At 44.0% G+C, this 26,961-nt stretch overlaps 1 protein-coding gene across 1 annotated transcript in view; it reads left to right on the top strand.

The window, feature by feature from the left end:
* FZD6 (frizzled class receptor 6) overlaps positions 1-5,193 on the top strand; it is a 29,577-nt gene extending 24,384 nt beyond the window's left edge. Inside the window, exons 5-7 of the mRNA XM_065398916.1 lie at positions 1,821-1,969; positions 3,314-3,754; positions 5,025-5,193. Coding sequence (XP_065254988.1) covers positions 1,821-1,969; positions 3,314-3,754; positions 5,025-5,193 — 759 coding nt within the window. The remainder of the gene's footprint in view (positions 1-1,820; positions 1,970-3,313; positions 3,755-5,024) is intronic.
* Positions 5,194-26,961: the final 21,768 nt, after the last annotated feature.

Genomic DNA, 26,961 nt, shown 5'->3' with positions numbered 1-26,961 from the left:
TTTGTTTCTAATGCATAAAATTCTGTCATGTCAAGTAATTTTGGGTTTATGCCTCTCTATTTATGAGCTGGTGTTTAAGAAGGAAATATCAGTAAGAGAATTGTTAGTTTTTCATGTCAAGTTACAAACTTCAGTTGCCTTGCATCTCAACATTAATGTTTATACTTCAATGAGCTACAATAAAAACAAGGAAAATAAACACAAAATTCTTAGAACGTTAGGGCTTGGTCCTGCAAGTCTCTGAGTACCCTCTACTCATATTTAAGTCAATGAGAGTTGAGTACAGCCCCTCATAGGACTGGGTCCTTAATACTTATTCTTGCTCCCATTTAAAGTCAGTGACAAAATATCCACTGTCTTCAGTGGATAAAGCATTGAGCCCCTTGTCAACTTAAACCCTCCAAAGTAAGGAAGTTCAGAGCTGAGGTATCTATTCCTTCTTTAACAAATTTGCCTTGCAATGCTTAAATATAGCAGCACAGTAATAAGAAATTAATGACATAATTATCAAGGATTATTTAGCTTATTGGAGAGAGTAAATAGCAACAGAACAAACATATGCAATCAAATATTATACCAAGAAATATTACAATTGGATCTGTTCCTTTGTGTTGTACTTGTTGTTTTCCAGTGACAAAAACCTATTAACTACAGAATGGCTTCTCTTTTTACCCTGATTAGTTCAAAATAAAACCAAAAGCTTCAGCTTCAACAATTACGGGTACCTAACTAACAAAAAGAGTGACTAGTGCTTTGAAGGCCAGGATACAGAGACAAGTGGATTAATCAAGAAAACAAATTACATTTGGGGCATGGGAGAGGAAGTTAAATAACCACTTAATGAGTTAAATGTCTCAGCAACTGTGACCCTGTTCTGCACATAGGTGGATTAATGCTGCAATAAATAGCAGAAACCCTGGTATACTGTCAGGGGTAAAAGTAACTTAAGGGACTTACCAGTACGCACGGCCAGGGTCCTGAGCAAGGGTGGGGGGCCTCAACCGGGAAGGGCGGGGCCTCTGGCGGAAAGGGCGGGGCCTTTAAATCACTGGCCCCTTTAAATCGCCACCACTACCCCGGTGCTCTGGCAGCAATTTAAAGGGCCAGCAATTTTAAGGCTCCGGCTGTGGTAGCAGCGACCGGGAGTCCCGGGCCCTTTAAATCACCGCTGGAGCCCCATTGTAGTGGTAGCTGCGGCGGCAGCTGGGAGCCCCAGAGCTCCGGCGGTGATTTAAAGGGCCAGGGGTTCCAGCCGCTGCCAGGAGCCCCGGGCCCTTTTAGATTGCTGGCCTGGGGAAGCTGCCCCCTGCTGGTACAGTTGGCTGTGTACCGTCTCTTGCCGGTATGCCGTACTGAACTGGACTGGCTTACTTTCACCTCTGTATACGGTCCTGAGGCTCTCTGAAGATCCTGATTCATGTAATTAACTCTAACTCATCCACTCCATCATCTCTTCTGTATCCAGAGGAAGCTCCCAAATATGCAGTGTGTCGCTGGAGAAACTGCTTAATAATACTGTTCCCCCCTCCAAATAATCTTTTCTTCCAGTTTTTAAAAAATTCTCCCCTTATGCCTCACCTCCTGTCCACATCTTCAGCTACATCTCCATACGCAAAGATTAACCAGATCTGACTCGACTGTGCATGTTTTAGTTCAGTCCATAGTGTGTCTGAATGCAGTATAGCATAGCTGGTGTAAAATAGAAAGTACTTCAGTATGCTCTTGTACATGGTTTCTGTTCATTTTCTGCACTTTGTCAAGAGTCAAAGTGTGTGTGTGTCTGTGTGTGCATTTGTTTATTAAATTTTGTTATCTTCCAGGCAAAGGCATTAGCTAGACCAGAAATATTTTTGTTTCTGATGAAGTACCTGATGACGTTAATTGTTGGCATCTCTCCAGTATTCTGGGTGGGAAGTAAAAAGACCTGTTCTGAATGGGCCAGTTTCTTCAACAGAAATCGCAAGAGAGAGTAAGAGCAACTCTTTATATGTGGTACTGATCAGCTTTAACAAAATGTATTTGTAACATGTGTCCCTTTAAATATATGTCCGGTAATATAGAAAAAAATATTGTTGTTTACTCTCTCAGGGCCCAATCCTGCAGTTGGGCATAGGTAAAATTCCCACTGGAATCAATTCAAGTTTTATCTGTGCAATGACTACATGATTGGGCCCTAATAAGGTAGAAAATATACTTCCCTACTGATTTGGTCCTTTAAATTGAGCAAAAGGGATTTTGCTGCTTTTAACACTGACTAACATGGCTGTAACTTTCAGTTAAATCAGGGAAGACCGCATGGCCCATCAACTCTGACTCCTTTCATTTTCCAGGTCTGCTGCTTACATCATTTGCACTAATGCTTTAACTGTATCTTGCAGTCATAGTCCCTCCACCATTTTTCTTAGTAGCTTACTCTGTTGCCCTAATTCTCTTACTATTTCTAATGTCCTACCTTAATTTTTTCTTCTATTGTTTCAGACCACTGTGTCGTCTTCTACCCCCTTTTGCACAAGAGTAATTCCATTCCTTTATTTAAACTTACCTAGAGTTCTCTTTTGTAGGAGATGCATGGGCCATATCCTTTTCAATATAAGCAGACTATAAGTTTAGGTCTCATCCCTTGTAATTATTGTATCCTTTTCTTTTCCCCTGATTTATTTTTCTTTAGATTTCCTATATTCTTCCTAAACTGTGGATGTATTTTTATAACTCTTTATTTCCTTGGACTTGCCCAGCCCACATTACTTTGGTTTTCTTTAGCTCCTTTTATTTGAAGTCTGCATTCCTGGATGGTGAGCTTATAGCTTCCTTTCCATCTCCCTACTTTTCCATTTCCTGTATAAGTCTTTCTTATGTTTCAGCTGTAAACTACTTTCAGCTAAGTGATTAAAAAAATGTTGCCCATTTTATACTATTTACCTTTTTTTTTTTTTTTCACTTTTAACAAAGTTTGCTTAAGGAAAACTTAATTTGGTGACATAGCTACCTATGAGCTAATCCTGCTCTCCTTTTTCACATGGTTAATCTCATTCAAGTTATTGGAACTATTTGCAAGAGTGAGGCATGTAGGATTTTGCTCTATTTCTGTAAATTTAATTGCTCCACATATATAATTACTTAGTAGCCACAACCCCCAGATTTCCTCCCAATCATCAGAGGTTATCATTTCCTCGGTATTGGTTAACATTAGAGCCAGGTTTGTTACATTAGAGACACCCCCTTTGTTACTTCCTTCACATTTTGGAATAAGAAGCAATCTTCCGCTGAGTCTAAATGATCTTTGATGAACTAGTCATATGCTTTTGTTTTTCAGTCCAATCAGTGAGAGCCGAAGAGTGTTGCAAGAATCATGTGAATTTTTCTTGAAGCACAATTCTAAAGTTAAACATAAAAAGAAGCACTACAAATCCAGGTCACACAAACTGAAGGTTATTTCTAAGTCTATGGGGACTAGTACAGGTGCTACAACAAATCATGGAACTTCTGCAGTGGCTATTACTAACCCTGATTACTTAAGCCAAGAGAACTTCACAGAAATTAAAACCCCTCGAGAAACAGCTGAGAAAGAGATGGAGGCAGATGGAACATCAACCCAGAAAGTGGAGGAGGGGGAGAATGCTGGTGGTGAACATGTCCTACAAATATTATCTACTTCTAAACTGGCTATGGAACAGGTGGAAAAGAGCAGCAAGGCAGACAACACCGTTGATATGATTAGCTTATCTGAGAGTATGAAAAGAATGTGTGAAGGAAGGTAAGATTCTTATTTTTTATCTAATTTTGGACTTCAGTTTTCTGGTGTATGTTCATACTACCAATACTGTGGTATATTTTTGTGTCCTTTTCCTTTGAAGACAGATTGTCCAATAACTAACAATAGCTGCAAGGAAAAAGTAATTCTTATAAACTACTTTCCACATGACCATGCAGATGATGTGTTTCTATATGAGGATATATGATTTGGGGATTTTTTCTAGCAGAGGTTTGAAATACTAGAGCTATTATCTTGGGATAGGATGTGCCTTATATTTAGGGCCCCACCAATTTCACGGCCATGAAAAACATGTCACGGACCATGAACTAAGCCCTTCTCCTTGAAATTTGATCTCCCCCGTGCTGCTGGAAGAACCCCAGCCAGGGGCTCCGAGCTGCGAGTTCCAGCAGGGCTGGGGAGGAACAAGACTTGTCCTTCCCCTGCACAGTCGCTCTCGGGGGGTGATCAGACCCACCTCCGAGTGCCTCCCCCGCTGCAGGAAGCTCTGGGACTGGGTAGTAGCCCCGGAGGTTCCTGCAGCCAGAGGAGACTTGTGGAGGTTGGACTGATCCCCCATCGACAGCGACTGTGCAGGGGAAGGACAAGTCCTGTCCCTTTTCAGCCCGGCCGGGACACTCCCAGCAGCAAGGGGGAGATCGGAACCACCTTCACCTTTGGAAGACTCCTGTGGCTGCAGGAAGCTCTGTGGCTGCTGAAGGCAGCGCAGAAGTGAGGGTGGCAATCCTATGACCCCCCTACAACAGCTTTGTGACCTCCCACAACCCCCTTTTGGGTCGGGACCCCCATGGTTTCAACACTGCGAAATTTAAACATCTGAAAATGTGAAATTTACCAAATTTCAAATCCTATGGCCATGAAATTGACCAGAATGGACCATGAATTTGGTAGAGCCCTACTTATATTGCTGAATAGTGACCTCTAAGACAAATAAAGGAACAGCACTGAAAGGCTTTGAAAAGCATTCCCTATCCAGTGCTTGCCAAGATGTCTGTGGCTGCCATACAGCTTCTTTGGATGGGTGGCTGGTATAAAAAACATTAGTGATGACCATCTGGACTCAGGAACACAAAGGCCTATTAAATGGCTAAGGAAAGAGTATTCAGAACTATATTAATGTCTTTTAAAAGGAGTGTTGTAAGTTCAATGTATATTACCATTTTGTTGCTAAATGTGTTTGTGTTTCAGTCTAAAACATTATAAGCTTAAAATTGTTTCAGTGTGTTTTGTTTTTGTTTTTAATTACATACAGGGTATCTCCTAAAAGTGATTTTACTGAAACTCATCCACTACAAGTCAGTAATTCACAGCTACCCAGTGTTTCACAACCAGGCAGTACCAGCGGCTCCATATCAATGCTTGTCCACTCGGCTTCAGACACTAGAAAAGATCAGGATTCTGGAAACAGTTCAAATCCTTGAAAGATTAGAATTTCCATATGAATGATTTCAGTTTATGAAACTGTTATGGGTTTGTATTACACTGGAGATTACTGATGCTCTGTGCCTTGTAAAAATACCACATACATATCCCTTGTTTTGCACTTAAAAGTTACACTACATAGTGGGGAGGTCTAGCAATAACCACTGTATTTAACCTCATAAGAGAGTACTGGAAACTGAAGTTCTAATAGCACTCAACTGGGCAGGTCAGCAGTAATTTAAGAGAAAAAGAAATGAGAGAAATAAATCTTTTTCTCTTCCAATACATGAACATGCTGTTAAATGACAGTAAAAATAATTGATGGAAGACAGTTGCGTTATTTTGAAGCATAAACATTTAATTTGCTTCACTGGTGTCTTTCAGTCTTCCTATTAACATTTCTTTTTCTTTTTCAAGTAACTGCATCTTAAACAGCTGTGTCATTTAGAATAATTAGAAGTTACACAAATCTATGGATATCTTTAATGTGTAAATGTCTCATGATGTACTAATCTTAGCACTGTATTATGGTTGTTTCTACACTGAATCTGAAAAGGATTTTGGAATTATAGTGATTTATTTTGTAGTTAAAAATGAATCTTGTAAATAACTTATTTTTATAAACTTAACATTAAGAACTACTGTTTTGTTTATGTTGCACAACTCTGATAACTAAGGTGCTTCCTTCTAGTACCAATACGATCAACAACATTGTGCTGATAAGATGACCTCATTTCCTTCTGAGCAATAGTCACTACAGGATAATATAAGCATTATTATAACCTCCACATCTAGAGCAAGATTGTGTCTGATCCTTCCACAAATGAGAGAGGAGAGACACCTTTACTTTTGCACACCTACTGTTACCCCAAAAACAGACCCAGGGTACCCACAGAATAGCTCATCTATTCTCCCATTCCTGGGTTTACCAGAGGTTCCTTTCAAGGTAACCTACTAACCTATTAATCTATTTCTGCAAGGTAAAAAGTGGGCCTGCCCTAGAGGAACTACTTGGGTTCACCAGGTTCTCTTCAAGAGACTCCCCAGAATAGCTTAGACCTGTTATCTCTGGGAGGATATGGATACGGCCTTCCATTATAACTGATTGACACAGGCAATACTTTTTCTAAAACAAAGTATTTTTTATTTATCCTAAATTATATTCCCTGATACAATCATTACTCTTGGGGGAATTCTGCGCCACTCTGCATGTGCAGAATTTATGTCCTCCGCAGATTTCTTTGTTTCCCCACAGAAAAATGACTTTCTGACTGGTAAGCAAAGGGAAGCCACAAAAGCAGTCATGCAGCCCTCCCAGCAGTATGTTTCAGGTGCCCTGGGCAGCTGGCAGAGAGGTAAATCACTGTGGGGTGGGGGCAGGACTGGGGAAGACATGGTCATGGCTCCTACCCTGCTAGGCCTGGCTAGGCTGGGGAGGACAGGACTTCCTCTTCCCCTGCAAGGCATCCGGTGCTGGGTCAGACCCACCCCCAGATTTCAGTTTGCATGAGCACATTCCAATTGTCAGTTTATTAACCTCAATATTATGGTCTGCTGTTGCCACTCTATTTCCCTGCCAATTTAGTTAATCCTACCTAATCTCCCCCCGCCGCCGCCCTATTTTCAGCTAATCGTGGCAAAATGATGCCCACCCAGGGCTGTGCTGAGAAAACAGAATAGAGTAGTTCAAAAATCTCTGATATCACTACACAAGGGCTGAGCTAAGGGATAGTAGGAGTGGGAGAGATTTGTGTCAGTATCAGTGCAAAGATATGGGGCAGAGAAGCGGCAGAGATATAACCCTGCCTAACATTTTCACTGACTGTTCTCCTCAAAAAGATGCAGCCTTTGTGCATTCCATACAGGAATGGTGCATGAGGTGCAGCTCCACTTCAGAAAGGATGCTTCCCAGATCTTCTGCTGGAGTGGTGTTCCACTCACCCCCAGTGAGGAGGCACAACAAAGCTCTAAGTATACAAGGACAGCATGTTCTGAAGCTCATTTTTCTAAAAATCCAATGTTAAAGATTCTCTGTAGAGAAGTATGATCTTGCAGAAAAAGCAACTTTTGAATATTAACATGCAAATTCGTCAGATGAGGTTTTCACTTAAAACAGGACAATAATGCATTTTCCACGTGCCATAATTTCCCCCCCCCCCCCCATGCTTTAATGGTCTGTTTGTATACATAGAAATGCCACATTTTCTTTAGATTTTTTGGTATTAGGGCCCAATTCCCCCACTCAGAGTAGTCCTTACTACCGGAGGTAGTCCCGTTGTTTTCAATGGGACAATGCACATGAGTAAGATGACTGATGTGGATAAGGGTTGCAGGACAGGGCCCTTTGGGTGAAATTCTGTCTCCAGTGAAGTCAATGGGAGTTTTGCTGTTTCAGTGGAGCCAGGATTCCACTTTCTGTCTGTAACACTAATGTTGATACATTCTATAGGGCTCTGCTGCATTTTGCCTTATTGGTAACAGGAGGGCTCTTAGTGTGACATATCCACTTTGATAATGTACAGTGAGGCTGTTACATTCCACTTTGAACAGCTTTTTTGGGGGGTGGTTTGAACACTCAAGCAAAATCGCATAAGAGAAAGGTCATGTAAATACTCATTGAATAAGAAATTGTAGTTCTGATAAACCAAAGTTACTTGTTTTATCCAATGTATATTGAAATTTGAACGTGTTTATGTTGTCTTCTGCATTTTATAATTTGTAATTTATTGCCTTAAATAAGGGACGTTCTTTTTTAGTGTTCCCTTTTTATTTTTAGCACACAATATTCTTGCTGCTGAGATAGAGAATGAGAAAAATATGAAATATCCTCTGTGAAGAAACACACTAAATATTCTTTATTCTCTTGTTCTCCTGTTTGTAAACTGAAAACTTTATATATATTTTTAATAGTTTTGTTTTTACTATCTTTGTTAGTAATAAAATATTATATTGTTCAATAGGAGCTCCGGGGTTGATTTTATTGTTAATACTTAGTTCTCATTAATTGGCTTTATTTCCCCTATTGTCATAGTATCTGAGCACCTCACAGTCCCTAATGTGTTTGTCCTTACAACACTTCTGTGAGATAGAGAAGTACTATTATCCCCATTTTGTAGGTGGGGAAATGAGGCATAGAGAAACAAAGTGACTTACCCAAGTTAACTGTAAATGTGTGGCGGAGCAGAGTTTATCCTAACCACTGGTCCATTCTTCCTCTCTCTGGTCCTAATCAAAGGCCTCCTTTAGAGTACAGTAAATATGTCCTTACATAGGGTCATCTCGGTGTAGTGTTCTGTCACTGCACAAGTACATGTCAGTAGTTTGACTTGAGATGATTTTGTTTTCTTTTAATACTCATTTAAAAAATTAGAAAAAGGAGTACAAGAGCACTAAAAAGTTGAGTACAATAAATACTTTCGATTTATATTACACTGCATTTTCAAAGCACTGTACAAATGTTAACGAATTAATAGTCACACCCTTTTGAGGTATTGTATGTATTCTTACTTTCTGTGTCTGATTCTCCATCTGTAAAATAAGTGACTTGCTCAAGATAGAATCTCAGCAAGTCAATAGTAGAGCCATATTTTAGATTTCCCCCCCATGACACAACCAGTTGAACATGAGCTCCTAGTGCAATGCTGTAGTTAAGGTGACGAATATGATCCTTGGATATATAATCAGGAGAATATCAAACAGCGGTAGGGAGGTAGTATTACGGCATTAGTGAGACTATTACTGGAATACTGTGTCCATGTCTGGTGTCCACGCTTCAAAAAGGATGTTGAAAAATTGGAAAGGCTTCAGAAAAAAGCTACAAGAATGATTCAAGGTCTGGAAAACCTACCTCACTGTGAAAGGTTCCCTCCCAGCACACAGCCCCTAGCTATTCCCCTGACTGCACCCTGAGCTATCCCCTGTCTGCCCACAGCCCCTAGCTAAGCTAACTCACTGCACCCTGAGCTACCCACTGCCTGCACACAGCCCCAGCTACCCACTGCCTGTACCCTGAGCTCCTCCCCTGCCTGCACACAGCCCCAGCTACCCACTGCCTGCACCCTGAGCTACCCCCTGCCTGCACACAGCCCCAGCTACCCACTGCCTGCACCCTGAGCTACCCCCTGCCTGCACACAGCTCCTAGCTACCCCCTCCCTGCACCCTGAGCTACACCCCTCACTGTGCGCAGCCCCAGCTCCCCCTCCCTGCACCCTGAGCTACACCCCTCACTGTACATAGCCCCTAGCTACCTCCTCCCTGCACCCTGAGCTACACCCCTCACTGTGCATGCCCCTAGCTACCCCTTCCCTGCAGCCTGAGCTACATCCTTTACTGTGCACAGCCCCTAGCTACCCCCTCCCTGCACCCTGAGCTACATCCCTCACTGTGCATAGCCCCTAGCTACCCCTTCCCTGCACCCTGAGCAGTTTTCAAACTTGGAGCTGAGCACCCCCTACTTTGAGTTATAATTTTTGCTTGTGCCCCCCCCCCCCCCGCAACCCAGACAAGCTGGGTGGACTGCTGAGGTTAGTCGGGGTGGAGGTGGTGGTCCCTCGCCGGGGCCCACCATGCAGATTTGACCCCGCAAAATAGAAGTCAAACTACACCTATGGAGCCACGCTTCCCCATCCGGCACCCTCCAGGGCTAAAACCCCAAGCACCCCTGCCCCCCACACACACTGGGCCCTGGAGTTTTTCTAGCACATTGTGGGTGGGGTGGTGGGGCTCAGAAAGAAAAAGGTTGAGAACCCTTTGCCTATATTAGGTAGGTCACACTAGATTAGGGGTGGGCAAACTATGGCCCCTGGGACACATCTGGCCTGCCAGCCGATTTAATCTGGCCCTCGAGCTCCCACTGGGAGCGGGTCTGGGGCTTGCCCTGTTCCCGCACTCCAGCCGGGGAGCAGGGTTGGGGGTCGCTCCGCGTGAGCTGCAGCTACCAGAAGGAGGGACATGCCGCTGCTTGAGGTAAGCGCTGCCCGGAGCCTGCACCCCTGACCCCTCCCATGCCCCAACCCCCTACCCCAGCCCTGATTTCCCCTCTCATCCTCTGAACCCCTCAGTCCCTGCCCGAAGCACCCTCCTGCACCCGAAATCCCTCATCCCCAGCCCCACCCCAGAGACCACACCTCCAGCCAGAGCCCTCACCCCCTCTTGCACCCCAACCCCAATTTCAGGAGCATTCATGGCCCGCCATACAATTTCCAGACCCACATGTGGCCCTCGGGCCAAAAAGTTTGCCCACCCCTGGACTAGATGATGATAATAATCCCATCTGGTTTTATAATCTGCAAGCCCCCTGCAATACATCATGATGCCGCTCTCTATTTTTTTAAATTTACGCAAAGTGAATCTCCATGATAGAGCACTTTAAAAGTGCATTACAATTAGCTCCCAGGTCACATGTGAAATAAATTTCAAAGGCCAAGACTTAAAAAACAGAATAGTGTAATAAATCTTGTGTGATATAACCTGTCTGCTAAATTAGCAGTCCTTCAATTAGTTTTGCAACAATGTATTTTCCGTATAATCTATTTTACTTTCCTTTTTTATTTATCTTTTTAGAGAGTTTTGGGATGCAGTTTACCAAAAAGTTGCAATACAAAATAATGCTGTAGGACAGGCGTCGGCAACCTTTCAGAAGTGCTGTGCCGAGTCTTCATTTATTTATTTTATAAATTTAAGGTTTTGCGTGCCAGTAATACATTTTAACATTTTTAGAAGGTTTCTTTCTATAAGCCTATAATATATAACTAAACTATTGTTGTATGTAAAGTAAATAAGGTTTTTAAAATGTTTAAGAAGCTTCGTTTAAAGTTAAATTAAAATGCAGAGCCCCCCGGACCGGTGGCCAGGACCCGGGCAGTGTGAGTGCCACTGAAAATCAGCTCGCGTGCCGCCTTTGGCACACATGCCATAGGTTGCCTACCCCTGCTGTAGGATATATAAACTAACTGAAAATCATCTAGTTTTGGAGCTAACTTAGTGGTGAAATGTAAAAAGTAAACCAACAAATGGCAAAAAATAAATTAAATAGTTTTTTAATTCTCCGACTTGTAATACTTTTAAGGTGATGTTAGTAAATTTGGTAAGAAAAACAATTGCATATGATTTGTAGTTTTATACTATCCTTTTAAATTTACAAGGAGCCTGACCATTTGGAAAGCACTCCTGGGCTGAGTGGGAAGAGACAGTTGAGACATCATTGCGTGTTTTTAGTTTGAAATTTGGTCAGTTGCTTCACAAGGAAATGCAGGTCCTTCCTCTTTCATAGCCACCGAACTCACCAGTGCTTCATAGGCAGCCAGGCCACCTTTTAGTTGAGTAAGAAACTAAATCAGGAATTGTTTAAATGTTCCCAATTCAACTTCTTAAGTAAAACTAAAAAAGCAAACCTAGCTTTCTACAAAGCACTGAAGACTTCAGGAGCTGAATGGAATGAGGAATCATATTTCTCTTTGAAGTTTGACCACCCACTCTCACCAGACCATTTCATAAAGCCACACATCTGTTGACCGGCACTAGTTGCTGTGCTCAATAGTGCTTTGAAGGTGTCAAGCTGCTTTTTGTTTGGCTGTGTTTATTAGTAAAAATCTTTGCCAATATTAGCCTCCGGTATTAGCAAAAACTTAGAGGACTGGCACCAAAGGTGATTCATGGTTTAGAATCTCACAGGATAAAATGTTCCTTTCTGCTGTAGCTGTTTTTGCATTTATGCTTGCTTTCTTGTTTCCCCTTCATCACGTTCACCCTCTTTCTTATTTTTTCAGATAGAATAAAAGACTCATTATACAAGCCTTGAACTTTTTTAGTCTAAACATAACTGTATTTAAAAATCAAAGAAGTCCTGCTACCTACACCTCCCCTTAATGTGCTGCCTGCTTTGTACGTCTGGAAGCTGTATTAGGAGTTACTTTTTGATTCAAAACTATAGAAAAATGAAACCTAAATCACATTAGTAAATGTAGGAGCAATTTTCTGCACACCACAAATGCTTCAGTGTATTGACCGAGTTTATTCTCTATCACTAACTGGAGCATTAATCATATTTAAAATATTATAAATTGGAATATTGAATTTTTTGGCAATGACAATTAAATCAGAATACTTCACTACGTTTGCTCTCTGCAGTTCAACTTTGTTCAAGAAACAAACCTAAAAACCAGCATGCCTATAAAAAAGGAATGCATATAATAAGAGGGCAACAGTTTTTGTTTTACTTTACTCTTTTTTAGATCCTACATCTAACAAAGATTTGAATATGTTCTGAGCACTATTAATAGTAGTAATTGTTTATATTGCCTTAGTGCCCAGAAGCTCCAGTCAAGATTGGAGCCTTATGTTTGGTGCTGTACAAATCATAGGTACAGTCCCTGCTTTGTTTAATTTGAGACCAAATTTAACAAGTGACTGTGATAAATAAAAGGAAGGCATTGGAGGGGGGGAGATCAGAATAACAAAAATACGATCAATTGGTTACACATTGATCAGCTATTGTGTAATTTAATGGAACCTGATATATCCAAATCATCTTAATTAAAATAAATAAATGAATAACATGAACTATCCTCAACTGCCACACAACTAACCATCAATGACCAGCTGACACTTTATAGTTACATGCAGTGTTGTAGCCATGTTGATCCCTGGCATATTAAAGAGACAAGATGGGTAAGGTAATATCTTTTATTGAACAAACTTCTGTTGGTGAGAGAGGCAAGCTTTCGAGCTCACACAGAGCTCTTCTGCAGGTCTGGGAAATGTACTCAGGGTGTTACAGCTAAATAAACACAACAGGGAACAGATTGTTTAACAAGAATAATTAACAGATTTCAAGGGATCGTTCAAGGTGATGTGGCCCATTAACACCTCTCCAGTCAAAGAAAAAAAATTAAGCTGGGGTGGGAGGTTTAGTGTCTAATAGAGTGTTGTAATAAGCCATAAAGCAAGTGTATCTATCCAGTCCATGATTTTTAGTGTCTAGCAAAGTTATGAATTTAAGCTCCCAGGCTCATCTTTTGAAAGTGTTGTGCGGGTTTCCTTTGAGGATGAGGATTGAGAGGTCAGATGCAGCGTGATCGCTTTGTGAAAAGTGTTCACCCAGAGGTGCTATGGTATTTTTGTCTTTTATCATTTTCCTGTGTACATTCATTTGCGAGCATAGTGATTGTCTGGTATCACCCACGTAGTTGTTATCGGGCATTTACTGCATTGGATGAGGTACACCACATGTTGTGATAGGCATGTGTAGGCCCCAGGGATCTTGAAAGGTGTATTATGGGGGGTGTCAATCATTGTAGCAGTGGGGATATGTCTACAGGTTCTGCATCTGTTGCTCTAGCACGGTCTGGTGCCACTTTGAGTTGATGGGGGCCTGGACTGTGGAGAGCTTGCTTCTGATGATGAGTTTGGAGAGATTGGAGGGCGGTTTGAAGGCCAGAAAGGTGGGGGTCAAGAAAGATTTCTTTCAGGATGTGGTCCCCTTTGAGTATGGGTTGTAATTGTTTGATGATACCCCAGATGGGTTCCAGCATGGGGTGGTAGGTTACAACTAGGGGTGTGTCGTTGGAGGTGGGGTTTATTTCTGTATTGAAGCAGGTACTCTTGGGATATTTGGATGGCCTATTCCATGACGTGATCTACTTTTCCAGGGGAGTGTCTTTGTTTGGTGAAGGTGGTTTTAAGTGTATTAAAATGTATATCCCAGATTTTCTCCTTGGTGGATATTCTGTGGTATCTGAGTGCTTGGCTATAGATCAGTGGTTCTCAACTTTTCCAGACTACTGTACCCCTTTCAGGAGTCTGATTTGCCCTGTGTACCCCAAGTTTCACCTTACTTAAAAACTACTTGCTTACAAAATCAGACATAAAAATACGAAAGTGTCACAGCACACTATTGCTGAAAAAATGCTTACTTTCTCATTTTTACCATATAATTATAAAAAAATAAATTGGAATATAACTATTGTACTTACACTTCAGTGTGATACTTGAGCCGGTTGTTTACTTGTGAGCCTTGTCTGAAGCAAGAGTCCCAGGCGGCAGGGCTGAAGCCCCACTGCCCAGGGCTGAAGCATGTAACTTAGCTTCTCAGGGCTCCCTGTGGCATGGGGCCCCTGGCAGTTTCCCTGCTTGCCATCCCCTAATGCGGCCTTGCACTTGTGACCCCCTAAACCCGTCCTGTGACTCCCCTGGGGTCACAACACCCAGGTTGAGAAACACTGATCTAGATGAGTTGAGTACCCCCTGGAGGCCCTGTGTGTACTCCCAGGGGTACACGTGTCCCTGGTCGAGAACTATTGCTGTAGATAACCAATTTCTTGGTGTGTTTGGGGTGATTACTGGCTCTGAAGATAGGTGTGGAGTAAATCACCTTGCAAGGGCTATTTGTACTTGCAAAGCATTTGCGGAATATTCCTGGGAACCACTGAAGGGGAACCTGAGGTGAGCATGCCTGTTGCTGGGGAGCCACCCTGTCACAGCATCCTCTACTGGACCTCAGGTGACTAAACAAGTTCATTCATTGGTTCTGGTTCACAATGGGTACACTTGCTTCTATAATCCCCTCCCTGGGTCCCATGGATTGGTTTGCAACTCTTGATTTTCAGGGTGTGTACTTCCATATTTCCATCCTTCTGTCCAAGGAAGAACCTAAGATTCATAGTGAAAAGCACTCGTTAGCCATTCAGACTGTTACCCTTTGGCCTTTCTACAGTTCCAAGAGAATTCACCAAGTCATAGACAACTTGTGCCTCCCCGTACTGGGGGGCACAATCTAAAGGGGAGGACACGTGACTGCCCCATGTGTCTCCTCCCCCGTCCTGTGCTCAGCCCAGGGCCTCTGCACTCTCCCCGCTCCACATTACTTGCAAGGGGGGGGGCCCCTCTGTCCTCCTCCCACTGCGCTCCCCCCCCCCAGCTTGTTTGGCCGCTGCCCCTGGCAGCTGGGCCTGGGCGGGAAGCAGGATGGAGCTGAAGCTGGCCGCTCTCAGTCCTTACTTCCACTCAATCACTAGAGTTCTCTGGAGCACTTTGAGATGCGAGGTCAGCAAGTGCACACCTTCTTTGCAACAGATTTGACACCATGAGTTATATTGGCGCTATAGACTCATCCAATTACATCAGTGAAGGTCTGTCTCAGTGTGTTGGGTCATATGGGCTCTTGCACTTATGTGATGCCACGTGCCAGATTGCATCTTCTTCCTTCCCAAGGCTGGCTGAAGTCAGTCAATGAGCCAAACAAAGCATGGATTTGCCAGTAATTGTTCCCAGGAATGTCCTTTCATCACTACTCTGGGGGAATGATCCTCAGAATGTCTGTCGGGGGTGATGTTTGCCTCTCCAACTCCCACAAACATCCTGGTGACAGATGCCTACAGAGGGCTGGGGAGCACATCTGGCTCACCTGCAGACCCAGGTCCCTGATGGAATCCCAACTACATATAGACATACCAGAAGTCAGAAACATCCATCTAGCTTGCAGGGCATTTTAACCTCTGATTCAGGGCACCACTGTCCAAGTTTTGACAGACAAAACTTAGATATTTTTTTCACAGCTTCGCTCATAGAGCTGAGAAGCGATGCACTACATAAACAGACAAGGAGGAACAAGATCATCCCCTTTCAGAAGTGGGCCCCACCCCATCATAGACCTCTTTGCAACCAATGTAAACAACAAAAATAACAGGAGTACTTGTGGCACCTTAGAGACTAACAAATTTATTAGAGCATAAGCTTTCGTGGGCTACAACCCACTTCTTCGGATGCATATAGAGTGAAACATATATTGAGGAGATATATATACACACATACAGAGAGCATGAAAAGGTGGGAGTTGTCTTACCAAGTCTGAGAGGCCAATTAAGTAAGAGAGGAGAAAAAAAATAAAAATAAAAAAAAGCTTTTGAAGTGATAATCAAGATAGCCCAGTACAGACAGTTTGATAAGAAGCAAGTGTGAGAATACTTACAAGGGGAGATAGATTCAATGTTTGTAATGGCTCAGCCATTCCCAATCCCTATTTAGCCCTGAGTTGATTGTGTCTAGTTTGCATATCAATTCCAGCTCAGCAGTCTCTCGTTGGAGTCTGTTTTTGAAGTTTTTCTGTTTTAAGAAAACATCCGAAGAAGTGGGTTGTAGCCCACGAAAGCTTATGCTCTAATAAATTTGTTAGTCTCTAAGGTGCCACAAGTACTCCTGTTATTTTTGAGGATACAGACTAACACGGCTGCTACTCTGAAACCAATGTAAACAACAAATGTCACATTTTTTGCTCCATGGAAGGAATGAGTCTGAGTTTTTTTCAGATGCATTTCTGATTTGTTGAGACAGGAATCTGCTCTTCTTGTTTCTCCTAATCCCTAGAGTACTCAGGAAAATAAGACTGGCATGGTGTGACGGGGTGCGACTCACTACTCTGGCACCTCCTTCTGGTCATCCCGGGCATCAGCACTTCTAGCCAATGCACCCTCTTCAGTTGGTGCCTCACCCGCTGTCACTTCTGCTCCTGGACCGGTGTCACTCCAAGAGCCACGGCGTCCTCTTCAGGACACAGCTCTCCGGCTGTGCCACACACTGTGCTCCCGGCTTCCGGGGGACAGTACTGCAGTCCAACTGTCCAGTCACTTCCTCAGTGGTGACTGGGGGGGGACGATGACCCAGTCCTGCCCACTACTCCAAGTCCCGGCCCAGGGACCCTGTAGATGGCAGCCATGCACTGTGTCCCCTCCAACCTCTCAATCTACTTCTTTGGGCCACTTCCCCGCAACTCCAGCATCATCTCTGCCCTTATCTCAGGGCCTCAGCATGCCAGCAGTCAGCCAGCAGCTCGCTGTCACTCCCCTGATCCTGCCCAGCACTGCTCTGTCCAAGGTGCTAGCTTTCTTCCTCCTGCAAGGCAGCTAGTTCTTCCTCCTCAAGCTCCAGGGAGCAACCTGCTCTGCCCTGCAGCTCTTCTTATATGAGCTTGCCTGGCCCTGATTGGCTACTTCTCACAGCCCTTCTCCTATTGGCTGCTTTCCGTGCAGCCTCCCTAGGGCTCCAGTGTGGGGCGGACGCCCCATCACACATGGACACAACAACCTTGGTATTCAGACATGGTACAGCTATCAGGTCAATCACAATTCAAGCTACTGGTTACTTCGGACATCACATCACAGGACCAAGGTCTGATTCTACACCCTGGGCCCAGTGTTTCTACATCTCACAGCTTGGACACTAGCTGGTTGAGCCTGGAAGATAGCTGTTGCTCTGAAGAGGTGCAGAACATTCTCATTGAGAGCTGAAACAATCAACAAGGTTTATTTACAAAGGCACGTGGAAACAATTTTCAATACGGACTTCTGTGATCTTAACAATATTCCAGTGCTAGAGGGCAAGGGGCTCCCTGTTATCTAGCAGTGAAATTCAGCTGACCAAACCAGTCCGGTGTACCCCAACTCACGAATGTCATAATCTATATCCAATAGGTGTTATGTAAGGTATCACTGGAAAACTAATAACACATGGATCATTAATATTCTTGCACGATGTATGCACAGTAAACCACATAGGACTGTACAGTTGTGCTGGAAATATGGGACTAATGTCTACACTGCGCACTTTACAATGGCACAGTGTAGAGTCAGACAGTCTGTGCCGCCGCAGCTGCACCATTGTAAGGTGCACTGTGTAGCCGCTCTTTATCACTGGGAGAGAGCTCTCCTAGTGACAAACTAAAACCACCTCCAATGAGGGGTGGTAGCTTCATCACTAGAAGTGTTGTCCACACTGGCGTTTTTCATTGTTAAAACTTGTGTTGTTCAGGGTTGTTTTTTCACACCCCTGAGCAACAAAAGTTTTAATGAGGAAAGTGCCAGTGTAGACACGGCCTGAAATGTGTTAAACCAGACAAGTCTGGTAAACAGGTTTTTCCCAGACAAAGGAAAGACTGACACCTCCATCCAGGTGAAATCCAAGTCAATTTGTTATTCATTTGCATATCAGAGGTTGCAGGAACAGATCAAGTTGCACTGTAGCAGTCATCAGGGTGGAGGAAGCAGCACAGAGCCTTATTCTCCAGACCTCATGGCTCCTTCAGCATTTCAAAGGCTCACTGACTTATGAAAGAGGGGGGCAAAGAACCTCTGGATTATCCTTCATTTTAGGAGACAAAAGAGTCAGGCAATTTGATCACTGTGATGGATCCTGGCCAGTAAGAGCTGGAAAGGCAACTGTGGGTGAAAGAAATCCTCTTGAACAAAGACTCTTTTAGATGTGTGTTTTCACGTCTTGTAGCCATTTTTACTTTTTTCCCTTTTACTTGGTATCACTAGTTCCAAGTTCTTTTGTAATAAACTCATTTTGCTTTCATTATAAATCATCAGTGCTGTGTAAGCTTGGGCAGCTGGTGACCCAGCCATTGGGGGAGGCTAGCTCCTGGCCCCTCCTCTTGTGCCAGAGGCCCCACCCATCTGCCTCTGCGCCCCCCCCCCCCCCCCGCAGGAGCCCAGAGCACCCCTAGTGCAGCACCTGGCCCCAGCACAGCACTCCCAGCCCCAGTGTGCTGGGTGACCAGCCCCATAGCGCCGGGCGGCGCCGTCCCCAACCCCGGAGCACTGGGTGGCATGGCTGCAGTGCCTGCAGCCCCAGCACCAGCTGCCTTGAGTCCCTGTTGGAGGCAGGACAGCCAGCCTGGGCCAGGGCAGACTCAGCACAGGGAACTGCTGGGACGCTGTTGGGGTCAGAGCTCTGGCCTAAAACAGCACAGCCACAAGACACCCAGGGTTACAAAGCACATGGTGACCTAACCCCTTACTGGCCTAGGTGAACCCCAAAACATCACAGCTTCTCACCCTGTGGACACATCTATTTCTATCATCCCATCCTACAGTAACCAAAATGCCTTATTTTCTGCCAGATAAGAATTTTTACCCTTCTTGGGACTTAAGCATAGTCCTATCTCTGATGGAACCTCTGTTTGAATCCATGCCCTCATGTTCTGTGTATCATTTGTCTATTAAGACAGCATTTTTGATCTATTCAGCTACTACCTCTACTCTCAGAATGAGAAAAATCCAAGCACTGATGGCAGGACTATTTATGCAACCTTCCATAAGTAGTTACTTTTCACCCTCATCTTAAACTTCTGCCTGAAGTGGTCTCAGACTTTCACTTAAATCAATGTATTCACTTACTTGTGTTCTTTCCAAGACCTCACTCGTCCTCTGCAGAGGCTAAACTCCACACTTTGGATGATTGAATAGCAATCTTGTAGTGCCTCAATAGGACAAAAACATTTTATAAATCACCAAAACTACTTGTATCTTTTGCTAATAAATCCAACACAAAAACTCTCAAAATGGGTGTCAGACTGCCTTAGCATATCATCAGCCAGCATCTGGCCAACCTCTCCCCAGACATCTATTGATGAATTGGGGGGAAAGACCTCAGGACCAGACTGTATTTGTGTAACCCATGCCTGCTTGGTATGGCACTCTGTCCCTCTCTAGTGGCACCTAGCCCAGATAGGGATTGTTGAGTCTGCTACAGCATTGGCTAAATGCCATGTGACTTTTAGCTCATGCAGTAGAGGCTTATCCACTAAGCTTCAGAAGTCCCAGGTTCAATCCCGCCTGCTGACAACTGGGGTCTATTGGTATTAGATTTGCATGAACACACCTACTCTGCTTAGATGATCAGCAGACAGGCCTGCTTTTTGAAAGTGATCAATTTCAGCTGTTTTGGGTTAAAATCTACTTTAGGTTGAATGCAGGGGTAATGAAATGTTGTTATCCTTATTGTATAACTAACGGGTAGCAGAACTATACTTAATATGCCCTATTGTGGAGGGAGTCACTTGCTTGGGGGGAGTAGTGATGTCAACTCCAAAAGTGGGGACTGATTGAGATGTCTTGTTTCTGCTCAGTGAGCTGAAATCACTGATGAGCAGGTCTAAGGGGCTGAACCTTAGCCGTTGGTGTGGGGACAGTGCTGCAGTGAAGGAGAATGGAACAGCAGTGATGTTCCCCATTCCTTGGTAAAATCACTAAGAACTGAAATCATTGAAAACTAGGCTAAGTGGGGGAACCTCAGCATACAGCATTGCATCTAGAGGAAGAGACAACAGGGAGTAGCAGCAGTAAAAGCCACAGTGTCAGCAGCAAGCAGTGGCAGAGATAACAGCTAGGGCAGTAAACAGCAAAGATGGTAGCAAGAAACAGCAGCAGTGGTGAGCAGCAGCAACTGGCAGTAGAGACGGCTGTGGCAGTGGTGAGCAGCAGCAGCTGCATTGCACAAGTCCTTGTGCTGATTCTTAGGGTACCCAGGCCTGTGAGTCATCTTGTTACCTCCTGCCTCCAGCAAGTGGTAGCCAGGTATCAGCTCCCTCACACCACCAGCCTTTCGGCCATTCAAGCACTCTCCTCTGGGCTCTGCCAGCCCTAAATGTACCTTGCAGGTCCCTGAGTCCCTTAGAACCATTGCCCTGTGATATCCAGCCCCTGACACTGGTTATTCCCAGCAATTTTCTGCTCACAAAGGTACAGTGTACCCCAGTTTACCAGTTTTATCTTAAATCACTGCTCCTTTAAACCACACAGCACTTGTGAGCATTTATAATAAAACAAAAATAGGTTTATTTAAGAAAGAATAAAGATTTAATAAAAAATGAGAGAGGGGTGAAACAAATGGTTCCAATACAAAACAAAGTCATAAAATGTGAACATGGGTCTAGACGTATTAATACGTTTCCTTTCCTATCTAATAAAGTAGACACTCCCCCCCGCCCCCAGTCAGTGGCGGATTAATAATTTTGCCGCCCCTAGGCCGGGAAATAATTGCCGCCCTGGCCCCGCCCCGACTCCGCCCTTTCCCGGCCCCCATTCCAACCCCCTCCCAAAGTCCCCGCCCCAACTCTGCCCCCTCCCTTTCCCTATTGGATCCCTTCCCCAAATCCCCGCCTCTTCCCCCAGCGCGCGGCGTTCCCCCTCCCTCCCAGCTGTTTCGCGGGCAAGCGCTGGGAGGGAAGAGAAACCGGACGCGGCGGGGCGCTTGCAGGGGGGGCGGAGGTGAGCTGGAGCGGGGGGGGCGGGGCGCGGAGGGGAGCTTCCTTGTCGGCCTAGGCAATAATACGGCGCTGCCCCCAGTCCCAAATTCAGTCTATTGCAGAGCTTGCTGGTTTCACAAAAATCAGGATCCAAATGTTCATGAAAATATGTCACTCCACCAGGGGTTTCCTTATTAAAAGGGTGCAAAGTGCTTCTCCTTCCTCTTTGTTGTACTGAAAACAGCCTTTTGTGTCTACTCACACACAAGACAAACTTATGCCTTGTTGTAAAGTTCCTTTTTTACCTTTACAGAGGTTTCAATCATTTAACTGGGAAACCATCAGAGGCAACTGCAAAGTCTTACTACTTCGCAAGGCTAAACAATTGAGCCTTGCATTGCATCACTGGCCAAACAGGGCAGGCTGACAACGGGTCATCACCCAGACACATTGTCACCTGGCAACTAATTTCTACTCCCCATCCCTAAAGTGTATTTCAGTATAAATACATTATTTCATAAATATTACCTATACATACATCTTGCAATGATTATGAATCTTGACAAGCTATGAGCTTTCTGTAGATACCTTACATGTTACTCCTTATGGATAAATACCCTGCAAGACATGTGCTTGGATCAGTGAGTTTGTCAAGTCTGAAGCAAGAGATGTTCTCAAAAGCCAGGTGCCCCTTTGCCAGGAGCCCGCTGTGTCAGATCCTCCCTTCAGGGATTTGAGGTGAACCCACATAAACGCACCCTGAATTCTGTGACTTTGCTGTCTTTGAACAACCGAGTACAGTGCAGTGGAGGGCAACATGAACTGACACATTTTGTAAAACCATTACATCTGCCTTCAGAACTAGTTTTAGAGTCAAGTCTTAAAAGATTACATGTCTTACAAAGAACTACTATACCTACTACACCCCTAAATGGCGAGCTGTGCCAGGAATCAACCTCTTTCAGTCAACAAAGATCTAACACAGTTTATCCCTGCCAGTAGAAGTAACCAACAGAGAAACAGTTTTCTAGTGTCCTTTAAAATACTATTACATGTGTTTTATTCAAATCAAGTGCACACATGAAGTGTATTTAATTAAAATTTCAAATATAGCTATTGAAAAGAAAGTTTTCATCAATGAAGAGCACAGTCATTTTCTTATATTGTTCTGAGGCTCTTTGTAAGAAAATTAAATATATTTCCTAGCCTGTGGTAAGTTTTAGTTCCTAGAAAACTCATATTTTGGCTTTCTACTACTGAAGTACAGACTGTTCTTTCTTTCTTGAATCAGACACACAGGCTGCACAGTACTATTTGAAATACCCAACTGTCTTCTCTGATCGCAACCTTTAAAAAAAAACTAACTTTTAGGGTCGGAAGAGACCTCAGGGAGATCTAGTCCAACCCCCTGCTCAAAGCAGGACCACCCCCAACTAAACCATCCCAGCCAGGGCTTTGTCAAGCCAGGCCTTAAAAACCTCTAAGGATGGAGATTCCACCACCCGCCTAAGTAACTCATTCCAGTGCTTCACCACCCTCCTAGTGAAATAGATTTCCCTAATATTCAACCTAGACCTCCCTCACTGCAACTTGAGACCATTGCTCCTTGCTCTGTCATCTGCCACCACTGAGAACAGTCTAGCTCCATCCTCTTTGGAACCCCCCTTCAGGTAGTTGAAGGCTGCTATCAAATCCCCCCCACTCTTCTCTTCTGCATACTAAATAAGCCCAATTCCCTCAGCCTCTCCTCATAAGTCACGTGCACCAGCCTCCTAATCATTTTCGTTGCCCTCCACTGGACTGTCTCCAATTTGTGCACATCCTTTCTGTAGTGGGGGGCCCAAAACTGGACGCAATACTCCAGATATGGCCTCACCAATGCCGAATAGAGGGGAATAATCACTTCCTTCGATCTGCTGGCAATGCTCCTACTAATGCAGCCCAATATGTCATTAGCCTTCTTGGCAACCCAGGCACATTGTGACTCATATCCAGCTTCTCGTCCACTGTAATTGCCAGGTCCTTTTCTGCAGAACTGCCACTTAGCCAGTCAGTCCCCAGCCTGTAACAGTGAATGGGATTCTTCTGTCCTAAGTGCAGGACTCTGCACTTGTCCTTGTTGAACCTCATCAGATTTCTTTTGGCCCAATCCTCCAATTTGTCTAGGTCACTCTGGAGCCTATCCCTACCCTCCAGTGTATTTACTGCTCCCCCCAGCTTAGTGTCATCCGCAAACTTGCTGAGGGTGCAATCCATCCCATCATCCAGATCATTAATGAAGATGTTGAACAAAACCAGCCCCTATCTTCTGCCTCAACCAGAAATTATGGGCTTGATGCAGAAATCACTTGGTGAAATTCTGTGGGTTGTGATATGAAAGCGGTCATCCTAGAATGATGATAGAATCGTTCTCTTTGGCCTTAAAATCTATCTATATTACTTGATTGAATTTCATGCCATCTGACTATTACAGCTAAACCTGCATAATGATGACTGTCCTCAGATATGCAAATAGAGAGTATTTAAATAAGTCAAAAATCACATTCCATGCAGACTGTCAGAGAATAGGGTTCAGACTGGATTAGGTTTGGGACTATGTCTACCTTAATTTCTTCCAGCTGGCAACCCAGAATGGCAGACAAATGAGTACTGGGGATTTTACAACAGGCATACTTATTGGAACTTGCAGCATCTCCTACTCTATTCCTCGCTGACTCACTTTTCTCGCTCAATGCTCAAAAACATCCAATGTTCATTAAATAAATAGAGTGCATGCTACAACTAGTGGAAACAGCCAATTCTTTCACTATAAAAAAGTTCTCGGGGGTGTCCTCGTAGTAAGGAAAATTTTCTGTAAGAGTTAGTGGTTTTAGATCTCAAGGGTCTCAAAAATAGATGAGGATAACACAGTTCACAATGGAAACATTTACTTCAACCATGGATGCAAATATTATTAAGCATTATTTAATGCCATAAATGTACATAGCTGGTCCAAGTAAGTAGTAGTCCCAAGTCATTACTATCTGTTAGCTGTTGTTTGGCCATTGTGAAGTGAGTTGGAAGTTTCAGTCCACTTCCCAGTGGACCATACATCACAAAATCACCACCCCATTTGGCACTGATTGTACGTGGACTGCCATATGAGGTCTAGCTTTGTTTCTCCACCGGAGCCTCTGACAAGTTGATGCTTCCTGGAGACATTTCAGCCAGCAAGGAGCCTGGGAGAATGTCTGAGTGAGACACACACACACACACACTCTCTCTCTCATTCCCTCTCTCTCTCTCTCTCTCTCTTTGTGATGGTTGTTCTTGCATGAAAATAAAACACAGAGACTCCCAGGAGCAATGTCCAAACACAGCCGGCACTGAGTATCTAAATGAATTTCAACTGGTAGGATAAACCAGGTAGAGGGGAAATGCCATGAGGGGAAATGCCTACCCCCAACATACTAAATCCGTTTTGGCAGACTGGGTGGAGGAGACTTATTGATCCAATGGTTGGAAAGGCACTGCAACTACATATTGTTGAGTATGTAAGGCTTGACAAGGCACAAAACATGTCAATGGCTATCTACTGCAGCTAATGAAATTCCCAGTCTTTGCGACCTTTTGTGCCACTAGTCTTTGACTTCAGCAGCTGAGAGAGCGAGATGCAATGGTCTTCTCACTTAAAAAGCCTTGCACACAGGCATTCACACATATGAATACAAAATAGTAATGTGAAATATTCAAGAATATTTCATCCTTGTGGAAACCTTACCTCTATAATCCTACTCAGGCTGATGTCTGCATGGGTTATCTCTCAAGTAACTGTCTGACTCTTCCAGTCCTAATCAATGGCAACAAATAACATAATTTATTTTGGATTGATTTTATTTCTAATATGACTTCATAATAAACTATTATTTTAATTAATGCAGTGTGAGATGAATTATATTGGTTGTAGTTCTTAGTATTGTGGCATTTCCTTGAGTACAAGATCAAAAGTACTCAGTGAGAGGCAATATAATGTTATTTTATAAAGGTCTAATTTTCTTCTGCTGGGAAAAAAGATTTTGTCCTCTATGCTCCACACCTGTTAAAATGAAATAGATCCTGTCATCTAAACATTTATATTTAGATAGTATTTTCAAAAGTAGTGATACTCATGCCACATTATGCCTCTGCTGGGAATCTTTGCTGTAGCTAAAATAGCATCATTCTGCCTTCTGTAGAATTGTTCTGAGAGTTCCTGGATAAACAGCTCCTTAACCAGAAAGATACTAACTGTAAAACAGGGCCACAAAGGTTTAAAAGGAGGGTTATAATAGTGGGATCTCTAGGGTTGTCAGACAAATGATAGAACAATGAATGAGATATGAAACGTATAAAGCATCTTCCAAATATAGGCCTATGTGGCAATTTTCTGGATTAATCTATTTTCTGCATGGCAGCCATATTGATTCACAGGACAGTAACAACTCCATAAATCTATTTTTAAAATGGTGTCTAAATATGAATTTGCATAAGATTGTTGACAGTAGCTTTGGTAGATCATTCCTATTTTCAGAATTAGTTCATGAATACCATTGTATGTTTTAATTGAGTGGCACAGACAAGGGTGGCAGAGCCTGACCAAATATGGGAGGGCCAGGGGCCTCCACCCCCACCCCTCCTCTTCTGCCCCTGGGTTTTCAGAACCCCTAACAGTGGTAACTTAACTATTTCACTCCAGACGGTATCAGGAATAAATCAATAGGAACACAGCACTTCTGTCTGATTAAGGATTAAATGCAAGTAAGCGTGCTTTGTCTAAGGGTATGTCTACACTACGAAATTAGGTCGAATTTATAGAAGCCGGTTTTATAGAAATCGGTTGTATACAGCCGATTGTGTGTGTCCCCACATAAAATGCTCTAAGTCCATTAAGTCGGCGGACCGCGTCCACAGTACCGAGGCTAGCGTCGACTTCCGGAGCGTTGCACTGTGGGTAGCTATCCCACAGTTCCCGCAGTCTCCGCCGCCCATTGGAATTCTGGGTTGAGATCCCAATGCCTGATGCAAAACAGTGTCGCGGGGGGTTCTGGGTACATGTCGTCAGGCACCTCCCCCTCCGTCAGAGCAACGGCAGACAATCGATTCGCGCCTTTTTACCTGGGCACAAACAGTACAGTTATTTGACTCCGTGTGGGGTGTGTGTGTATGCCTGTGCATGGCACAGATGGTACAGTTGTGTGACTCCATGGAAGGGGCTGTAGGCTGCATGGTGCTGACGGTTCAGTTTTTTGACTCCAGGTGATGGTTCAATTGTTTGACTCCACATGAGGGGCAGTAGGCTGCGTGGTGTAGACAGTTCAGTTGTCCAACTCCATGGGAAGGGCTGTAGGCTACATGGCGCAGACAGTTCAGTTGTCCGACCCCACAGGAAGGGGCTGTAGTTTGCGTGGCACAGGCAGTTCAGTTGTCTGACCACAGGGATGGGGGTGGCGTGGCACAGGTGGTACAGATGTCTTACTCCAGGGACAGGGGCTCTGTGGCACAAGCAGAACAGTAGTCTGACCGCAGGGAAGGGGGCTGCATGGCACAGGTGGTACAGTTGTATGTTGTCAGTGCTAAGGGTCAGTGGCACAGGGGGTACAGTTGACTCCAGGGAAGGGGGCTGTGTAGCACAGGCAGTACAGTTGTCTGACTCCAGGGAAGGGGGCTGCATGGTATCGGCGGTATAGTTGTCTGATCCCAGGGAAGAGAGCTGCGTGGCACAGGCAG

Source organism: Emys orbicularis, chromosome 2 (assembly GCF_028017835.1).
Source record: "Emys orbicularis isolate rEmyOrb1 chromosome 2, rEmyOrb1.hap1, whole genome shotgun sequence".
NCBI lineage: Eukaryota > Metazoa > Chordata > Testudines > Emydidae > Emys > Emys orbicularis.
The sequence above is the reverse complement of the archived record's forward strand: the minus strand, read 5'-3'. Positions and strand labels throughout refer to the sequence as shown.